We start from the raw sequence: 21,740 nt of genomic DNA, 5'->3' as shown, positions 1-21,740 counted from the left end.
CTATGCAAAAGAAAAAAACAAGTTTGTCTCATAGATGCAGACACTGTAGATCTCATTCTTCAAGACCAAATTCATGGCTATTGAGATGCAGTAATTTGATGCTTTATCTCAATGCTCCAGATGTCCCTAAGTCCATTTTTAGGTTTTTTTATTTATAAATCCATTTATCAATTTATACCACTGTGCGGCCTGGTGACCCAAGAAGTCCACCTGAAAGCATAAGATCTCCAGACTATACTGATTATTGAGATTTTTCCATTCAGGGAACCCCTTCTGAATAACCTGCTTCAGTTGCAACCATCTAAAGCTTTGTGATTTATTAAGACCATATTTATGTTGCAACTGTGAAAAGTATGAAATATGAACTTTTAACTTCCCAGCCCAAGATGGATTACAATCAAAATAATATACCCTGTTGAGTTCCATTGCTTACTGTAATAAAGTAATCTGATATTCTAAATAGCATGTCTTTTTTAAGTGTTGGTTTAATTTATGAGATTACATAACATAGTAGAAATTAATTTTTATATTTATTCCTAGATCCAAGCATCATTCTGCACTTCCTGTGAAGAGACTTTGGCATTATCTTGTAAAACAGGAGATAGTTCAGGAAACCTTTATCAGAAACATTTTCACAAGGAATAGAAGCCTAAGTGAGGTTTGTGCTGCATCTCTTTAGTACTGGTGTTAAAACAGATGCATGTTGCGTTCACGTGTCTTTTTATTTCACTACTAGTGTTTAAGCCCGTTACATTAACGGGTGCTAGAGTACATGTCTGTCTGGGTGTTTTTTATTTGTCTCTCTCTCCTTGGATGCTGTCTGTCATTTTTTCTGTCTGTTTCTCCCTGGCCCCCTGTCTGTCTATCTTTATTTCTAACTCTATCCTCTTCCCTCAATCCTGCATGTGCCCTTTTTTCTTTCTCTTCCCCACTTCCTTCCAACGTCTGCTCCCCCTGTCCCTCAGACTTCCATTCAGTGTCTGTCTCCCTCTCTCTACCCCTTCTATCTACTGTTCACCCTCTGTCTTGCCCCTTCCATTCACTGCCCTCTCTTCTCTTTCCATCCAGTGTCCGTCCTCTCTCTCTCTCTCTGTTCCATATGGTATCTACTCCTTCCTTTCCCCCTTCCTTTTCCCTTGGTCTGGCATACATTCCTCCTTCCCTCCATGCCCTGCCATCTCTTCTTCTCTCCCCCTCTGCTCCCTTTCCTCCTTGAACTTCATCGGGTAGCAGCAGCAGCATTCACAATTCATTGCTGTTGCCGGCTTCAGGTCTTCCTCTCTGTCGGGTCGTCTTCCTGAAACAGACAGTAGGCAGGACCCGCCAGAGAAGAAAGCCGGCAACAGCAGCGAATTGTAAACGCTGCTGCTGCCCGAAGAAGCCAGGCCCTGAAAAACCCAAGACAGACCGCTTCTCTTCCCTCCCAGCCCAACCCCCGCTGACTCGGCTCCCTTACCCTGCGTCACAGAAGCATGAAGACTGAATGCCGGTAATCGGGGTGGCGAGGACGCGGCTCTGGAGACTGTGAGGTGTTGGCGTGCGGTGGCGCCCTCCTCCTGGCAGCCACCGCCAGCACCAATCGGGACCAAGCTTGCCTGCGCTTCCTCCAGCGGTTGATGAGTGAGGGCAGGAGTTGGGGAGTGGCTAGAGTGATCCCTGCCTCTGCGTTCTAAAATGGAACGCGGCCACGGATCAGAAATCACAGCGGCAGGGATCACGAAATTTCAAGAGCGCATGCGCGCTCTAGGGTTTTATTATATAGGATTGATGATCCTTACAGTTTATTAATTTATATCCCGCTTTATACAAAGCGGGTTCCAAAACATATATACATTGATTTTTGGTAGTTTTTCCTTTTCTTATGATTGCACTTGGTATACTTCTGTTACAAAGAAACATGGGTATCAAGAGCTAAAAATATTCTTTTAATAACATGTCTTACTTTGCTGCTCAGTAAAAATTAACAAATATCTGCTGTCATTTCCTATATTGCTATATTTGAAGAGAGGGCAAATTGATGATAATAAGATATAGATATTTCTATTTAGTATCTCATCTGTTTTGTCCCATTTTTTAATTTCTTGAATATAATTATATTTCAAAGATGTGGCATTGCATAGCACACAAAATAAATTATAGGCTGTACAGTATAGAATATAGAATTTACATCAGAATCCTTGGACAGTGTTTTTAAAAAGTTAAATAATATAGTATCCCATTTACAGTAACCATTATGGCACAAGCAGATTAACAGATTTATTGTGATGTGTTAATGCAAGCTATGCAGTTACATAAGAACATAAGAATTGCCACTGCTGGATCAGACCAGTGGTCCATCGTACCCAGCAGTCCACTCATGCGGCGGCCCCTATGTCAAAGACCAGTGCTCTAAATGAGCCCAGCCTCACCTGCGTACATTCTAGTTGAGCAGGAACTTGTCCAACTTTGTCTTGAATCCCTGGAGGGTGTTTTCCCCTACGACAGACTCTGGAAGAGCGTTCCAGTTGATAAATAGGCCTCATTGGGAGTTTGCATTAAGTAATATGTGTTGAATCACATTAACATGCATTAGTAAATCTACCTCTTTAAAGAAGTTTAAAAGGTGAATTAGCTTTACCCATGTATGAAAGTTTATCTAAAAAGAGATAATGTTATTACCTAGATAATATCTTTTCCAGTAGATAGGTGTGTCATTCTGGCCAAGCAGGTAATTTCCCCATTGCCGTGAGCTCTGCAGAAGGAATCCACTCTGGATTTTTTCTGTAACCCTCTTACTTCACTGAGAGCTCTACTGCCACCTATAGTTAGTTTCAAAGCTGACAAGAGCTCCTACGAGACAGGGTGAAATAAGGAAAATGGGAAAACATCCCAAGCACATAACAGTTCTGCTCTAACAAATGAATAAGTGAAGATTAACCAAACCCAACAGAAGTGTCAAAAGAGCTCGGGTAGTACCCCCTATAGATGCAGAAATAGATTATAGTACAATTCTTCATGGCCTAAAGGTCTGACTGAAATCCAAAATGCATACTTGGAGAAGAACAAACAAAATGAGACAGTAGGCAGGAAGGACAGGGCAAGGGTCCAGAATGATACACCTATCTCTTTTTCCAGTGTAATAGGTGTGTCATTCTGGACAAGCAGGACGTACAAAAGCAGTCCTAGAAATCTAGGGCGGGCTGACTGCACTGACCCATAACACTAAGGAGCCATAGGCAAAGTCCTCTCTTGCTGCAACATTCACCCTGTAAAATTTGGCAAATTTATGTAAAGTGGATCAAGTTGCAGTTCTACAAATCTCCGCTGGAGAGACTGCCCTAGCTTCTGCCCACGACGAAAGTACATCTCTGGTCGAATGCACCTTAACAGAAACGGGTAACTGTTTCCCATAAGTAATGTAGGCTGACAAAATGACCTTAAGGATCCATCTGGAAATTGTGGCCTTGGAAGTGGGCGCACCTTGCTTAGTTGAATGAATCAGCACAAATAAATGGTCATACAGTCTAAACTCATTGGTGACCTCTAAATATCGAAGAAGCACTATTCTCATGTCTAACTTCTTAAAAATTTGATCCTGTTTCTTAGAACCTACGGTTAAGCAGACTTCTTGATTGACATGAAATGCCAAAGCCACCTTCAGGATAAAAGAAGGAACAGTGCGTAGAGAGACTCCAGTCTCTGAGATTTTAAGGAAAGACTCTACAAGAAAGAGACTAGAGCTCTGAGATTCGTCTCACTGAGGTCACAGCTACCAGAAAGACTGCCTTTAGTGTCAAATCCAGTAGGGATGCCTCTTCCAGCGGCTCAAACGAAGCTTTGGTGAGACTCCGCAGAACCATGTTAAGATCCCATGAATGATGGTTTGATCAGTGGTCTGATACAGAGAGCACCCTTCAGAAATCGTGAGCACCCATCTGTGTCTGGAAGTCCGCCTCTTCTTCTATTGGGTGGAACGTCATTTGAAGGCGCTATCAGCAGCACATGTAGCGGGAATGGACAATGTCAAAACTGACTTCCTCAGCAGACAGACCTTAGACACGGATGAGTGAACGTGGTCAGTGAAAGAATTTCAAGCCATTGTTCAGCGCTGTGGTCTGCCTCGATTCAACCTCATGGTGATGAGAGAGAACAAAAAAGGCAGACAGGAGAGTCTATAAACCAATCTATTAGAGGTCTGGCAAATTCCAGCTTGCAGCCGGTCTGGATGATTTCCAGAACCCAACAATTTCTTGGCAGAGGGTGCAGTATGGAGTGCTGAGGTCTGGTTACATCTGAATCTGGACAATCTCTGGGATGTGGAACTGGAATATTGCTACGAAAATTTGAATGCCCTGAGCCCCTAGAGGTTCTGGACCTGCTTACAAGCAAAGTCTTGGGATAGTGGTCCATGAATAATAACTGCAGTATATTGGTGATCTTTGTGTTACATTTGTCTCATCCACCTAGTTAAAGCAGTGGCGTACCTAGCATACGTGACACCCGAAGCCCATCATTTTTTTGCACCCCTCCCCAATCTGTACGAAAAACATGATTTTTAGTAACAAGCCACATGTCACACATGAGTACCTAGGAAAAGGCAGCATCTTACATATTGCAGAGAGCAGTACATCAATACACCCATTATAAAACTAAACAAGCCAGACTAGTACAGATCAATCCTACACCATCAATCCTAACAGAAAACCATGTCTTTCGAACACACAGAAAACACCTTCGCCTAGTATGGAATATGTTATCACAAACTAACCCCTCCCCCTTTTACAAAACTGTAGTGTGGATTTTAGCCACGGTGGTAACAGCTCTGATGCTCATAGAATTCTGAGCATCAGAGCTGCTACCACCACGGCTGGCGCTAAAAAACGCTCTGCAGTTTTGTAAAAGGTGGGATAAAATAGAAATACATAGACAAAGGTTAAATTGAACCAGCAAGAAGCTGGACTCTGCATAAAATGCAACACCACAGAAACAGTGACATGTCTCCTAAAGCAATAAATAAATAGAAAATTTTTGTTCTATCTTTGTCTTCTCTGGTTTCTGCTTTCCTCATCTTTTTGTTACTGTCTTCCTTCCATCCACTGTCTGCCATCTCTCTGCCTCTCCCTATATGGCATCTTCTCTCCTTCTATGCCCCTTCCAGAAACTGTATGCCTCCCCCTTCCATCTCTTCTTTCACCCCCATTGGTCTGGCATCTCTCTCCTCTCCTCTCCCACACCTCTCTTCTGCAATCCCTTTCTTCCCTCATTTTTCTTTTCAATTTATTTTCTGCATCCATCTAGATTACGTTCTTACTACCCTCTCATCAATTTCCTTTTTTACCACCTCTTTCCCTCACCCCCTCCAGTGTTTCCCTAACTCAATCCTTTTCCCCATCATCTGCCCTCTTCTCTCTCCCCACTTCCATCATCTGCCCCTTCTCCCCACTTCCATCATTTGCCCCCTTCTCTCAGTCTCTCCATCCACCACAGGCCCATCTTTCTCCCTTCCTCACCTTTCTGATTTTGGCAACAAGATCTGCAATCCCTCTTCCCCCCCCGCGATGACACTTAAGATCGGCAACGGGCCTCCTTCTACCCCTGGCATCAACAGAACTTCAGATCGGCAACGCGGTGCTCAGTCAAAAGCGGAAACAGGAAGCTGAGTCAGAGGGAAGCTTTTGACGTGAGCACTAGAGAATGACACGAGGAAAAAATCTGTCCCCGTCCCCTTCACCGCCCCGTCACCGTCCCTGCAGCATCCATACAAGCCTCGGTACTGCAATATTTAGCTTATTCCTTCCTTATAAATCAAAGTTCTGGCTGCTGAACTGGAGAAAGAGATGTTCAGCTGGCAGGGCTTTGTTTATAAATTTTTATCAACACAACTAATATACTACTTTATCCTGAAGCAAAAAAAAAGAAATATAATTTTTTTTCTACCTTTGTTGCCTGGTTTCTGCTTTCCTCATGTTCTCATTCAATTCCTTCCATCCACTGTCTCCCTTCTCTCTGCGTCTTCCATTTGCTCTGTTACTGTGCCTTTCCCTTTCTCCCCCCCTTCCAAATTGGTCTGGCACATATCTTCTTCCCTCCGCTCCCCCCAAAGTCTGGCATCTCTGTCTTCTTCCCTGCCAGCATCTTCTCCCCACTCTCTCTTCCCCATTTCCCTTCAGCATCTTCTCCCCACTCTCTCTTCCCCATGTCCTTTCAACGTCCTTCTCCCCCCCCATCTTCCCCATGTGCTTTCAGTGTCCTTCTCCCCCTCTGTCTTCCCCATGTGCTTTCAGCGTCTTTCTCCTCCCCTCTGTCTTCCCCATGTGCTTTCAGCGTCTTTCTCCTCCCCTCTGTCTTCCCCATGTGCTTTCAGCGTCCTTCTCCCCACTCTGTCTTCCCCATGTGCTTTCAGCGTCCTTCTCCCCACTCTGTCTTCCCCATGTGCTTTCAGCGTCCTTCTCCCCCCCTCTGTTTTACTCATTTCCCTTGAGTGTCTTTTCCTCTCCACTTCACCTTTCCTCCCTTTCTCCCCCCCCTCCGCCCGCCCAACCGCCCGACAACCGGCCCAGTCCGACAAACCTCCCTGCCCTGTGGCCGCGATTCTAAATTACCTTCTTATACCAGCCGGAGCATTGTAGTTGCATATGGCTGCCGTAAAGGTCATCTCTGATACAACTTCCGGTTGCGTCAAGAGATGACCTTTACGGCAGCCACACGCAGCTTCAATGCTTCAGCTGCTATAAGAAGGTAATTTAGACTCGCGGCCACAGGGCAGGGAGGTTTGTCGGACCGGGCCTGTTGTCGGGCGATCGGTCAGTCGGGGGGGGAAGCGCCATGAAGGTAAGGGGACCTGGCCAGCTGTGCACCCCCCCTAAGGCTGCACCTGGGGCGGACCGCACCCCCTTTGGTATACCACTGCGTTAAAGATATATTTCCGAATTAGCATAGAACAAAAGTCCTGTTGAAGCCCCCCACCCCATGTCTTCCACTGTGTCTGGGAACAATGTTCTAACCCAGCTGCTGAAATCTCCACTTGGGACAGTAGGCTCCTGTGACCTGACCTAGAAGGTATTGTTTTGGTGGTGGTCCCGTCAAACTCCAGTGACTGACCTTTTCTAGACCAGTTCTGCACACCTTTCCAAAATTCCTTCCTAAGGTAGTTTTAGAATTCTACTTGAACCAATGAGTCATTCTTCCTTAATTTTTCCCTTGACTGTATTTCATCATGGATTACAAATAAGCCTTAGCCTTCTATTTGGTGCAGACTAAAACACTTAGAAAGTTTACCCTGGTTTTTGGAATTTTTTTTAAATCCTGATAAACCTAAGACTCTCTTTGGATAATGTATGGTATATACTATTCAGTTAACTAGCAGATGCATCTTTTGTGCTGATCCTCAAGCAGTACAGACCCTGGAAGGGTCTAGGCTCATAGGGGAAAATTCTGTATAGGACACCAGTCTCAGCAGCCGCCTAAGAAGCGTCTGAGAATCGCAGACTGGCGTACTATACACAATTACATCTGCCCTAATGGATAAATGCCTAACCCTGCCTAACTGCCAAGTTTCCAAGTATCCATTCTGGAATGCACCGGGGAGGGGCCTTAGGCACTTGGGCCAATCAGAGTCATAGGCATCCTTCCCAGTGCATCCTGGGATGCAGTGGGAGTGGCCTAATACTCCAATTGGAGGGGCCTTAGGCTTCGGATCCAATCGGTGTAAGCATCCCTCTGGCTGTGCTTTCTTCTGGACAAGTCCATGTAATAAAAAAAAATAGGATGTTAGCATATTACACATAGACTCTCAGTTGTCCGGCACCTATGGAGATTGGTGGATGCCGGATAACTGTTGTTTCTGGTTGCTTGAGAGTTACTGTAAAAATAGTTTTGTTTCCCTTCCCATCCCACTCTATCATCCCCCCACCCCCACTTGTAGGTCCAGTATCTGTTCTGCCCTTCTTTCTGGGTCACTTTCTCTCTCGTCTCTTCCACTTTTTCTTCCCCCTCTTATGGGTCCAGTATCCATGTCCCTTCCCTCCTCCCTTCCTCAGCATGGGTCTGGCCTTCTTTACAGCCACAAATCTCCCTCCTTCCCTCGAAGCAGCAGGCAGCCTGTCCTGACAACCCTTCCTCCCTTCTTCCAACCTCAGAGCAGCAGAGCCCATCCTGACAGCCCCATCACCATCCCTCCCTCACTTACCCAAAGCAGTAGCGGCAGCCAGTGAGAAGAGGAAGCACTGTAAACAGGCTGCTTCTGGCCAGCCCTGTAGGGATTTTCCTCTGCCGTGTCAGAAGCAGCCTGTTTAAGCTGCTTTCTCTTCTCACTGGCTGCCACTACTGCTTCAGGTAAGTGAGAGAGGGAGAGGGTGGGGTTGTCAGGACCGACTCTGCAGCTTCGGGGGCTGGAGGGGAGGGAGTGTTGGCAGGACTGGATGCTGCTGCTTCAGAGACTGGAGAGATGGAAGGAGATTTGTGACTACTGCTGATGCTTCATAGGCTGGAATGAGGGAGTGGAGTTGTTGAGTCAGCAGCACGACTTTGGATGTTGTCAGAGGAGTGCGAGAGACTACTTTTTTTTTTTTTTTTTTTTGCCAGCAATTCTTTTTGCTAGTTGGTTGAGAGTGCTGGTTAGTAGAATATCGGTTAACTGGGATTCTACTCTATGTGAATTGTCACCTATGCTGCTTAGCATTTCAGTGCATGTGAAAGTCTGCATGCAGTCCCAAAAAATAAGTTTGGGTAATAAAGATGGTGTTTTATTTTATGTTTTATGTTCTTTCTTTTATTCAGATAGAAACAGATGTGAGTTATCCAGGTGGTAAAGCAAGGATTATCCATAAAGAGTCTGACATCATTACTGCTTTTGCAGTCAACAAAGTAAGTATTGTAAGATTTTGTTGGCCATTTTATTTGTGGCATCAGATTATTCAGTATTAAAATCTGTCAAGTTTGATCTACATTTTAATAGTTCAGCAAAAATCTGTTTATGTTTAACAAAGAAAAAATACATGATTTAATGAGATAGTCAGCATGGGTTCAGCTGAGAGAGATCTCACCAATTTGCTTGACTTCTTTGAAGGTGTGAATAAGCATATGGATAAAGGTGAGCCGGTTGATGTAGTGTATCTAGATTTTCAGATAGCTTTTGATAAAGTTCCTCATGAGAGGCTCCTGAGAAAATTAAAGAGTCATGGGATAGGTGCCAAAGTTCAATAATGGATTAGAAATTGGTTATCGGATAGAAAACAGAGGGTAGGGTTAAATGGGTGCCATTGTAGACAATACGATGAAACCTTCCGCCTAATGTGTGGCGGCAGCCCAAAAAGCAAACAAGATGCTAGAAATTATTTAAAAAGGGATGGTTAACAAGACTACAGATATTATAATGCCTCTGTATCGCTCCATGGTGCGACCTCACCTGGATATTGTGTTCACTTTTGGTCTCCTTATCTCAAAAAAGATATAGCGGCACTAGAAAAGTTACTCATGAGAGACTCCTGAGAAAATTAAAGAGTCATGGGATAGGTAGTGAAGTTCAGTTGTGGATTAAGAATTGTTTATCGAATAGAAAACAGAGGGTAGTGTTAAATGGTCATTTTTCTCAATGGAGGAGAGTAAACAGTGGAGTGCTGCAGGGGGACCAGTGCTATTTAACTTATTTATAAATGATCTGGAAATTGGAATGACGAGTGAGGTGATAAAATTTGCAGATGACACTAAACTGTTCAAAGTTGTTAAACTGCATGCGAATTGTGAAAAATTGCAGGCAGACCTTAGGAAATTGGAAGACTGGGCGTCCAAGTGGCAGATGAAATTTAATGTGGACAAATGCAAAGTGATGCACATTGGGAAGAATAACCTGAAGCACAATTACCGGATGCTAGGGTCCACCTTGGGGGTTAGCACCCAAGAAAAGGATATTGGTGTCATTGTAGACAATTCGATGAAACCTTCCGCTCAATGTGTGGTGGCGGCCAAAAAAGCAAACAGGGTGCTGGGAATTATTAAAAAAGGGATATTTAACTAAGAATGTCATAATGCGACCTCATTTGGAGTATTGCGTTCAATTCTGGTCTCCTTATCTCAAGAAAAATATAGTGGCGCTAGAAAAGGTTCAAAGAAGAGCAACCAAAATGATAAAAGGGATGGAACTTCTCTCATATGAGGAAAGACTAAAAAGGTTAGGGCTCTTCAGCTTGGAAAAGAAAAGAATGAGGGGGAGATATGATTGAAGTCTACAAAATCCTGAGTGAAGTAGAACAGGTACAAGTGGATCAATTTTTCACTCTGTCAAAAATTACAAAGACTAGGGGACACTCGATGAAGTTACAGGGAAATACTTTTAAAACCAATAGGAGGAAATATTTTTTCACTCAGAGAATAGTTAAGCTCTGGAACACAGTGCCAGAGGTTGTGGTAAGAGCGGATAGTGTAGCTGGTTTTAAGAAAGGTTTTGAAGGTTTCCTAGAGGAAAAATCCATGTAGTCTGTTATTGAGAAAGACATGGGGGAAGCCATTGTTTGCCCTGTATTGGTAGCATGGAATATTGCTACTCCTTAGGTTTTGGCCAGGTACTAGGGACCTGGATTGGCCACCATGAGAACAGACCACTGGGCTTGATGGACCATTGGTCTGACCCAGTAAGGCTATTCTTATGTTCTTACTGTAGCTTAAGCCCAATAGAGAACTAAAAAAAATGAAATAAGCATATCAATATTTTTATGGGCAAATTTCCCACCCCAACTGAATGATTAGCATTTATTTGGGGAGAACTTAAGAAACAAAAGATTAACTCATGTTATCTACAGCAAGGCCTATAGGAATAAAATGAGTCTTGTGATAGATAACATATGCTAATCTTTAGTAAAATACCCCCAGAAGAAGTTTGTTGCAAATGAAGTAGGAGGTTGTTAGGGCATAATGGATTGCCATAATGGCGAGATGGGTTATATGAAAAGTTTGAAGTTATAGCTGTGTTTGTATGGTAGGCTACAAAGGTGCATGCCACACTAGTTTAAGTAGCTACTTAGATTATTGTTTGAAGTATTGTATTATTTTTGTGCTGTTTTGTGTATTACTATGAATGTATCCTTGTACAGTCGGTTCTTGTTATTTGCGAATTCCCGATGTATGATTTCACGTATCTGCAGTTGCATCAGTTGTAACCAATATTCCCCATTATCCCAGGACAAGCAGGCAGCATATTCTTGACTGATGGGTGACGGCACCGACGGAGCCCCGGTACGGACACTTTTAGAGTGATTGCACTCTAAGAACTTAGAAAGTTCTAGATGCCGCACCGCGCATGCGCGAGTGCCTTCCCGCCCGACACAGGCGCGCGGTCCCCAGTTTCTTAGTTTCCGCGGAGCTAAGAAGACGCGTTTTCAACGGCTGTTGAAATTTTTTTCTACTTGCCTTCCCGCTCGCGTAAACTTTTTGGCTTAATTTGCCTTTTTTCTTTGTTTCATTTTTGTAAAAAAAAAAAAAAAAAACTTTCATTTTTTTCTTCAGTTTTGATTTTCCCCGGCGGGGCCTTCTGCCACCATCGAGGCCTCGGCCTTCGATTTGGCTGAAGCCGTTTTTACTTTCATGCCCCCTCAGCCAGGGTTTAAAAAGTGCCAGCGGTGTGCTAGGCCTATATCTCTCACGGACCCACACAACTGGTGTCTACAGTGTTTGGGTCCTGAGCATCAGGCTTCCACCTGCACCCGCTGTGCCACCTTAAAAAAACGAACTCTAAAAAATCGCCAGATACAACAGCGATTACTGTTCGGTGCCGAGATGTCCGACCCCGTTCCATCGACACCGGCCTCGGCACCAACTCAATCGGCACCGTCATCTTCGACGCCGCGTGACACCGCATCGGCATCCCAGCACTCAGGTAAGCCGGCTAAGAAGCCTTCCCCGCTGGAGCGTCCTCCGGTCTCGAGTGCAGCGAGCCCAATCCTGCCGACCGTGAGGCGCCAGCGGAAGCGCTCCGCCCCTATAGAGGTGAGTCCCTCGACATCGGGCTCCTCATCTCCGGGGTGTAGAGCGGCACCGCAGGTACCGCAGAAGAAAAAGGCGGTACCGGTGCCCTCCCTTGATGATCGCATTGCGGCCATCTTACAGGTGCAACTGAAGGAACAGCTCAAACAACTCCTTCCAGCTATCCTGACACCGAACCTTCCGGTGCCGGTCTCGTCTGAGCCGTCGGTACCGAGAGTGGAACGACCCATTCTGTCTACTTCCTCTCTTTCGGTACCGTTACACTCGACCTCATCGGTATCGATGCCAATTCTTGCACCAGAGCCGACAACTCAACACCAGTCGGTACAGACTTCGGCTCCGATGCACCCGGTAACATCTCCCGGTACCGCTTCGATGAGGTCGGGTAAGTCGGTACGCAAGTCCCGACACCTGGAACCATCCACCCCTGAGTCTCGGGATCGTACTTCCCATATTCGAGACCCTGATCTGTGGGGTGATTCCGAAGAACCTTTTCTTTCAGAAGGTGAGTGTTCTTCGGGGGAGGATGAACCTGATATTCCTGATCCATCCTCCAAACATGTTTCCACATCTTTTTCAGCATTTTTAAAAGATATGTGTGAATCTCTCTCTATTCCTTTGGAGGCTGAGTCTAAAAAGTCTAAGGCTTTTCTGGATGCTCTTGATTTTGACCAGCCTCCAAAGGAATTTCTGAAACTCCCTCTTCACGACATCTTGAGGGAGACATTTTACAAAAATTTAGAGACTCCTCTCACTGTCCCTGGAGCTCCCCGTAAATTGGATTCCCTATATAAAGTTATCCCCATTCCAGGTTTCGATAAACCCCAGCTTCCACATGAATCTCTCCTTGTGGAATCCACATTGAAAAAGTCCTCAGGGGCTAGTGTGTATGCTTCTGTCCCTCCTGGTAGAGAAGGCAAAGCCATGGACAAATTTGGTAAGCGTCTCTATCAGAATGCGATGTTAGCCAATCGATCTGGTAACTATGCTTTTCATTTTTCTTTTTATTTAAAGCATCTCCTTACCACCATGGCTTCCTTTGAGCAGTACCTTCCTGAGAGGAAACGGTCGGCTTTTCACCTATGCTCTTCTTCCCTTTTTCAGCTCAGAAAATTTATGGTAAGATCTATATATGACACCTTTGAACTTACCTCTAGAGCAACGGCCATGTCTGTCGCCATGCGCCGCTTAGCCTGGTTAAGGGTGTCCGAACTGGATGTTAACCATCAAGACCGGTTAGCAAATGCACCTTGCTTAGGGGATGAGCTGTTTGGAGATTCCATGGACTCAACGACCCAAAAGCTCTCTGCTCATGAAACACGCTGGGATACCCTTCTTAAAACCAAGAAGAAGGCTCCGCCAGCACGTCCTTTCAGACAACAATCCACTTACCAACGCCGTTATGTGGCTCGTCCCTTACAGTCTGCTCCTCAACAACCTAGGAGGCAGCGTCAACAACAGAGGCAAACTCCTAGGCAGCAACAGCAGCAACCTGTCAAGCAGCCTCCACAACAAAAACCGACTCAGCCCTTTTGACTTCATTCTCCAGGGCATAGCCAGCATCCAACCTTCACATCTCCTGCCTCAACCTATAGGAGGACGTCTATCTCTTTTCCTCAGCCGGTGGGAAGTAATCACTTCGGACCAATGGGTCCTCAACATCATCCACCACGGCTACTCTCTCAACTTTCAAACCCTCCCGGGCGAAAGTCTACCAAAAGAGTCTGCTTTGCATACTCCCAAGTCCTCCCTCCTCCTTCAGGAGGTTCAATCCCTCCTCCTTCTGAACGCCATAGAGGAAGTTCCTCTGGAGCAAAAGGGGCAGGGATTCTACTCCCGTTATTTCCTAGTTCCCAAAAAAACAGGAGATCTCAGGCCTATCCTAGATCTTCGCGATCTCAACAAATGCTTAGTCAAGGAGAAGTTCAAGATGCTCTCCTTAGCAACTCTTTACCCTCTTCTCAATCAAGACGACTGGCTATGTTCCCTCGATCTCAAAGAAGCATACACTCACATATCGATCAATCTGGCCTCCAGACAGTACCTACGTTTCATGATCAATCATTGTCATTACCAGTACAAGGTACTACCTTTCGGCCTAGCCTCCTCTCCAAGAGTGTTCACCAAATGTCTGATTGTGGTAGCGGCTTTTCTATGTTCCCACCACCTTCAGGTGTTTCCTTACCTGGACGATTGGTTGATAAAGGCAAACTCTTCTCAGACTGTTCTTCAGGCCACCAACCAGACCATCTTATTTCTGCGTTTGTTGGGATTCGAGATCAATCTACCCAAATCTCATCTTATCCCCACGCAGAGACTTCAATTCATTGGGGCAGTCTTAGACACAATCCTCATGAGAGCGTTTCTGCCATCCAACCGTCTTCAAACGCTTCAATCTCTATGTCAGCAGGTGCTTCCACAACGTTCCATCTCTGCAAAGCAAATGATGATACTCTTGGGTCACATGGCCTCCACAGTTCATGTCACACCACTTGCCCGTCTGCATCTGCGCACTCCTCAATGGACCCTGGCTACTCAGTGGTCCCAAGCGAGGGATCCTTGCTCACGTCACATATCTGTGACGTCATCTCTTCGTCAGTCTCTACAATGGTGGTTGACATCCTCAAATCTATCCAGAGGTCTTCTGTTCCATCTACCTCCTCATCAACTTGTCATCACCACCGACGCTTCCCCTTATGCTTGGGGAGCTCACTTGAACGAGTTCCAAACTCAAGGTCTTTGGACAGCCCGGGAAAAGAAGCATCACATCAATTTCCTGGAACTCAGAGCGATGTTTTATGCCCTCAAGGCCTTTCAACATCTTCTATTTCCTCAAGTTCTCCTGCTGTGCACAGACAATCAAGTTGCGATGTACTACATCAACAAGCAGGGTGGGACGGGCTCTCACCTCTTGTGCCAGGAAGCCCAGAAGATCTGGACTTGGGCCATAAATCACCATCTATTCCTGAAAGCTATCTACATTCAGGGAGAACAGAATTCCTTGGCGGACAAGCTCAGCAGAGTTCTCCAGCCTCACGAGTGGACACTCGATCCTCTCACTCTGCAGTCCATCTTCACTCAATGGGGCACTCCTCAGATAGACCTCTTTGCAGCTCCTCACAATCACCAGCTGCCCCTATTCTGCTCCAGACTCTACTCTCCTCACCGTCTGGCAGCGGATGCATTTCTCCTCGACTGGTTCAATCTGTTTCTGTATGCTTTCCCTCCTCTACCTCTCATGTTGAGAACCTTGTTCAAGCTCAAGAGGGAACGAGCCACCATGATTCTGATTGCTCCAAGGTGGCCCAGGCAACATTGGTTCTCCCTTCTACTTCAACTCAGTTCCAGGGAACCTTTTCTTCTTCCACTGTTTCCTTCTCTGCTTACACAACAGCAGGAGACCCTTCTACATCCCAACCTCCAGTCTCTGCACCTGACAGCTTGGTATCTCTCGGGCTGACTTCTCATGATACACTTTTATCTCAGCCTGTTCGGTCAATTCTGGATGCCTCCAGGAAACCTGCCACTCTGCAATGTTACCATCAGAAGTGGACACGTTTTTCTTCCTGGTGTCTCCTCCATCATCATGATCCCACTTCCCTTGCAGTGGAAATCTTGTTGGATTATCTCCTTTCTTTGTCTGACTCTGGCCTCAAGTCTTCTTCAGTCAGAGTCCACTTAAGTGCTATTGCAGCGTTTCATGAGCCAGTCCATGGAAAGCTCCTCTCAGCTCATCCCTTGGTGTCTAGGTTCATGCGGGGTCTTTTTAATGTGAAACCACCTATTAAAGCCCCTCCTGTTATCTGGGATCTTAATGTAGTTCTTTCCGCCTTGATGAAGCCTCCATTTGAACCTTTGGCTACCGCTTCTTTCAAGTTTCTCACTTGGAAGGTACTTTTCCTTATTGCTCTTACCTCTGCCAGGAGGGTCAGTGAGCTTCATGCACTAGTTGCAGATCCACCTTTTACTGTCTTTCATCATGACAAGGTGGTTCTGCGCACACATCCAAAGTTTCTCCCTAAGGTTGTCTCTGAATTTCATCTCAACCAATCCATTGTTCTGCCTGTCTTCTTTCCGAAACCTCACTCACATTCTGGAGAACAGGCTCTGCATACTTTGGACTGTAAACGGGCTTTGGCTTACTATTTAGACCGTACTAAGCCCCACAGATCATCTCCCCAACTCTTTTTGTCCTTTGATCCGAATAAATTGGGACGTCCTGTTTCTAAACGTACGTTGTCTAATTGGCTGGCAGCGTGCATTTCATTCTGTTATGCTCAGACCGGACTGACACTGGAAGGTTCTGTCACGGCCCATAGAGTCCGAGCTATGGCAGCATCTGTAGCTTTCCTCCGGTCCACTCCTATTGAGGAAATCTGCAAAGCTGCCACTTGGTCCTCAGTTCATACTTTTGCATCTCATTATTGTCTGGATGCATTCTCCAGACGGGATGGACACTTCGGCCAATCTGTTTTGCAAAATTTGTTTTCCTAATGGCCAACCTTCCCTCCATCCCTCTTTTTGTTAGCTTGGAGGTCACCCATCAGTCAAGAATATGCTGCCTGCTTGTCCTGGGATAAAGCACAGTTACTTACCGTAACAGGTGTTATCCAGGGACAGCAGGCAGATATTCTTGCATCCCTCCCACCTCCCCGGGTTGGCTTCTTAGCTGGCTTATCATAACTGGGGACCGCGTGCCTGTGTCGGGCGGGAAGGCACTCGTGCATGCGCGGTGCGGCATCTAGAACTTTCTAAGTTCTTAGAGTGCAATCACTCTAAAAGTGTCCGTACCGGGGCTCCGTCGGTGCCGTCACCCATCAGTCAAGAATATCTGCCTGCTGTCCCTGGATAACACCTGTTACGGTAAGTAACTGTGCTTTTGCGCCACTGTGTTCATATATTCGCAGACTGGCCCCTTAAAAAAAATAGCTTTCGTTGCTTTCACTTTCATTTCGCAGTCAGGCATTTGCTTCCAGGCCCCAAGTATCCAGAAAGTGAATTACAAGCATCTGCAGGTATTCCAAGTGCTATCCCATGCAGGAACCTAACCCTATTTTCCCAATAGGATCCATTGCTCACTCTCCTGGTTTTGAGGCACAACATGTACTGCTGGAATCTAACCTCTATTTTCCCATGATTCATGATTCATGATTTCACAGTTTGCAAACATTTTTGGGAACCATATTACCACAAATTACAAGAATGGATTGTACGTTGCCTAGAAGTGTAAAAATAAACATGTACAATTGATTTTAGATGAAGGACTATATATATGAACTAAGTGGGAATCTTGTATTTTCATTTGTTTGATGGGAGAGTACAATGGAGCTAGGCCAACTTTTTTTTTTTTTTTAATTCAAATTGAGGAAATATCCATGTTTCATTCATTCCTTGTTTTTATTTCAAAAATCCTTTTCTATTTAATTTTTTTGGGGGGTTTGTTTCTTTAATTCAGTTCCATTCCTTGTTGTCCGTGCCAGACAAATCAAACGAGTGGGTTATGTGTCTCTGCCAAAAGAAAAAAGCTCAGAGCTGAATTAACTCCACTTAAGGGGAGGGGGTTTGCTGGTGCTGCCTTCAGTTCCTCAGTATTTCTCTAGCTGCAATAGACCATGCAGATTTTGAGGCCTTGTGCAGCAGATTTCCATTTTAACATGGACCAAGTCCAGGGATGCTGCGTTAAAGTCATTATCCCAGGACAAGCAGGCATGATATTCTCACATGTGGGTGACGTCATCTACGGAGCCCCGATGCGGAAGCATTTTCAAGCAAACTTGATTGAAGATTTAAGTTTGCTCTGCTGCTCCACGCATGCGTGCCTTCCTGCTCCACTAGGGGGCGCATCCCCTCGTGGTCTCCAGTTCAAAATTTTCCGCTGAGCCTAGAAGTTGTGTTTTTTCAGGCTCTGCCCCAACTGCCTTCTAGCACCGCAATTTTTCTTGGCTGATTTCACTCCCCCTTTGACAGCAGACTCAGATGGAGTCTGATTTACCATTCAATGGGTACAAGGACATTGTCTGAATGGTTTATTTTTGTGCATACTGTGACAGTAATGTACCTTACTCTTAAGCCAGGGTATGTGGAGTATGAACTCAGTTTCTAAAATTTGCTGCTAATGCTTGCCTAAGTATTTGCATTGTACCAAAGAAAGCTTCCTTCTGGAGTTCATAAGATGTTAGCTATATATGCAATTTATTCAGGTGGGCCTAGAAATTCTCTCTCTCGCGCTCGCTCGCTCGCTCTCTCTTTCTTTCTCTTTCTCTCTCCCCATAAAAGCAAACATGTATGTCTTGATTTCACCATCTCTACTTCTGTGTCATTAAAACCCTGGCATTGGCAGCTTTTTTTTAGGCTGCTGCTGATAACAAATCCATTTACAGAATCTGGACCATAGTGACTAATCTGTCTTCTTGTTTCATTTTCCCAGAGAAAAGATGAAACTGGATTAGTCACTATGGGCAACTATGTAAAGAACTTTTTCTCCTGTTCTTATAAATAGGTCATGTCTACTCAGTTTGTAAAAATAACACGCCAGCTGTTAAGGGGCAAACAGTTTATATGCATGTAAATTATAACAGATCATACCAACTGTGTCTTATTCTGCAAGCCAGCTGCAGTGACCTGTATTTATTAGATATATTGCTAGTTAACTGTTTAACAATAAAATGTTCATTTCAAATCTCTGCTGCTCAGAGCTCAAGGGTACTGGGTTGAAATTTGTTCAATTTAGGAGGTACTAGACCTGAAGAAGTTGGGAAACACTGCACTAATGAAAACAAAAACTGTGGATACAGATGTTCTGGAGATAATTTATTGAACACTGACACATAAAACCATGAAAATTCAAGTAAAAAAGTACAATGATAAAAAATACAGTGATAAAAATCCAACCGGACCCTACACGGTCCATGTTTAATGGTTTGCAAACTCACATATAAAGAATTGGACTGAAAACAGTCTATTGCCTTTAAACCTGTGCGCAATGAACACCGCAGACAAGCTGAAGTAGCAAAAAAAATGCTAAACACTGCACTAGACAAACACTACCCCTTTTAAAGTTTATATTGTATGATACTGCTGTACAAAAATAAATAAAATGGCCCTTATGTGTTGTCTTTCTCCATTTTTTTTTTGTTTAGCAGTACAGTTAATCACAATTTTAAATCTTTATCAAATGTTCATATATTCTAGGCAAACAGGAATTGCATAGCAATAGCTTCCAGTCATGATGTTCAAGAGCTTGATGTGTCTGGGATTCTAGCTACACAGATCTATTCCTGGGCAGATGATGAAATGGAGGTGGAAACAAAAGGGTACATTTCTCTCATGATTAATAAATACATTTTCCTAACTATTTTCTAATTGTATCCCTAAGTTAAAAATGCTTTGATAAAACAATTCATTGTATTTCTAATAAGGAAATTCTTTTCTAGAATGTAACGTTATGCTCTGGTAATTAATGTAAAATTTGCAGGACAGATGATTTCCTGGTAATACATACTCGTGATGATCTAGCAACTGGTCAGGGTAGTACACCCTATACACACAGTAATCCTGGAACTCCGATCAACATGCCATGGCTTGGTGGTACGCAAACAGGTAGAGGTGCTTCTGTGGTAAGTGAAATTAAGCATCAGTATATATTAGTTTATCTGCCTTCAGAGTTTCAAAGCACTCTAATTTTTATGCAACCCATGTAAAAATTTGCTGTAACTTCCCTAATATCTGAAGAGACTTTTCTAGCATGCGCCAGTTTTATAAACTGATACTGTGCTCAAAATATCCGATACGGTGAGCAAAATATTTTACAGTACTCTAAAATCAGTATAGCGATTGTCATTCCTGTTATTACTTAACAACAGTGTTTCTCAACCATATGTATGGGATAATTTGCATTCATGTCATACATTTTTTGCAAATTTATTTCATATGTTCTTATGTTCTTATATGCAATCATTCTGGATATCCTTTGGGAAATTATCCAAACGTTTTATAAACCCTTCTAAGTTAACTGCTTTTACCACATTTTCTGGCAACAAATTCCAGAGTTTAATTACATAAGGATATAAGAATAGCCTTACTGGGTCAGACCAATGGCCCATCTAGCCCAGTATCCTGACTTCATGGTGGCCAATCTAAGTCACAAGTACCTGGCAAAAACCTAAATGCTAGTAACATTACGTGCTACCAATCCAGGGCAAGCAGTGGCTTCACCCATATCTGTCTCAATAGCAGACTAATGGACTTTTCCTCCAGGAACTTATCCAAACCTTATTTTAAAGGTTCATGACCAATGGACTTTCCTGCCTCAATCCCTAGCCAATCAAGTTACAGGACCTACTATATATAAAGACAAACTGCAGACCTCACAGCATACCCTGAAGAAAGCCACAGCATGATGGCTGAAACATCGGTTCTCCCTATTCAGATGTAGCGAGACCCGGACACCTGCAACAATCTTTTTTAAAACCAGGTACATTAACCACAATTACCACATCCTCTGGCATTCCAGAGCTTAACTATTCTCTGAATAAAAAAATAATTCCTCCTATTGGTTTTAAAAGTATCTTCCTGTAACTTTGCGTGTCCCCTAGTCTTTGTAATTTTTGATGGAGTAAAAAATCAATCCACAATCAATTCTACACCACTCAGGATTTTGTAGACCTCAATCATATCTCCCCTCAGCTGTCTCTTTTCCAAGCTGAAGAACCCTAACCTCTTTAGTCTTTCCTCACACGAGAGGTATTCCATCCCCTTTATTGTTTTGGTTGATATTCTTTGAACCTTTTAGTTCCACTATATCTTTTTTGAAATAAGGCAACCAGAATTGAACATAATACTCAAGGTGAGGTCACACCATGGAATGCTACAGAGGCATAATAACATTTTTAGTCTTGTTTTCCATCCCTGTTCTAATAATTCCTAGTATCTTGTTTGCTTTTTTGATTGCTGCCATTCATTGGGCAGAAGGTTTCGGTGTATTTGCTACAGTAACACCCAGATCTTTTTGGGGAGGCACTGACCCTCCCAAGGTGGACCCTAGCATCTGGTAGCTATGATTTGGGTTATTCTTCCCAATGTACATCACTTTGCATTTGTCCACATTAAATATCTTCTGCTATTTGGATGCCCAGTCTTCCAATTATATGTTAAGTGAAGAAATATTTGTTTAAAATCTACTACTTAGTAACTTCATTGCATGCCCCCTAGTCCTAATATTTTGGGAAAGAGTACACATGCAATTCACGTACACTCATTCCACACCACAAGTGACTAGTGGTGTACCCCAGGGCTCGGTACTTGGGCCGATCCTTTTTAATATTTATATCAATGACCTGGAGGAAGGAACATCCAGTGAGATCATCAAGTTTGCAGACGATACAAAACTATGCCGGGCAATCAGATCGCAGGAGGATAGAGAGAAACTCCAGAGCGACTTGTGTCGGTTAGAAACATGGGCGGAGAAATGGCAGATGAAGTTCAATGTGGAGAAATGCAAGGTAATGCATTTAGGCAATAAGAATAAGGAATACGAGTATACAATGTCAGGTGCAACTCTGGGGAAGAGTGAACAAGAAAGGGACCTGGGTGTACTGATAGATAAGACCCTGAAGCCGTCGGCACAATGCGCGGCAGCGGCAAAGAAGGCAAATAGAATGTTGGGCATGATAAAGAAAGGAATCTCGAGTAGATCGGAGAAAGTTATAATGCCGCTTTATAGGGCAATGGTCAGACCACACTTGGAATACTGCGTCCAACATTGGTCTCCCTACCTAAAGAAGGAT

The 21,740-nt window shown here is 44.1% G+C and overlaps 1 protein-coding gene across 2 annotated transcripts in view; it reads left to right on the top strand.

Moving 5' to 3' along the window:
- Positions 1 to 21,740, top strand: part of DMXL1 (Dmx like 1) — a 367,266-nt gene that overhangs the window by 321,168 nt on the left and 24,358 nt on the right. For both annotated transcript variants that reach the window (XM_033929039.1, XM_033929038.1), the window contains 4 exons: positions 541 to 658; positions 8,758 to 8,844; positions 19,147 to 19,268; positions 19,430 to 19,571. In XM_033929039.1, the coding sequence (XP_033784930.1) occupies positions 541 to 658; positions 8,758 to 8,844; positions 19,147 to 19,268; positions 19,430 to 19,571 (469 nt within the window). The remainder of the gene's footprint in view (positions 1 to 540; positions 659 to 8,757; positions 8,845 to 19,146; positions 19,269 to 19,429; positions 19,572 to 21,740) is intronic.

The sequence above is a fragment of the Geotrypetes seraphini genome, chromosome 1, assembly GCF_902459505.1.
Source record: "Geotrypetes seraphini chromosome 1, aGeoSer1.1, whole genome shotgun sequence".
NCBI classification, from domain to species: domain Eukaryota; kingdom Metazoa; phylum Chordata; class Amphibia; order Gymnophiona; family Dermophiidae; genus Geotrypetes; species Geotrypetes seraphini.
This window is presented reverse-complemented; position numbering and strand designations above follow the sequence as displayed.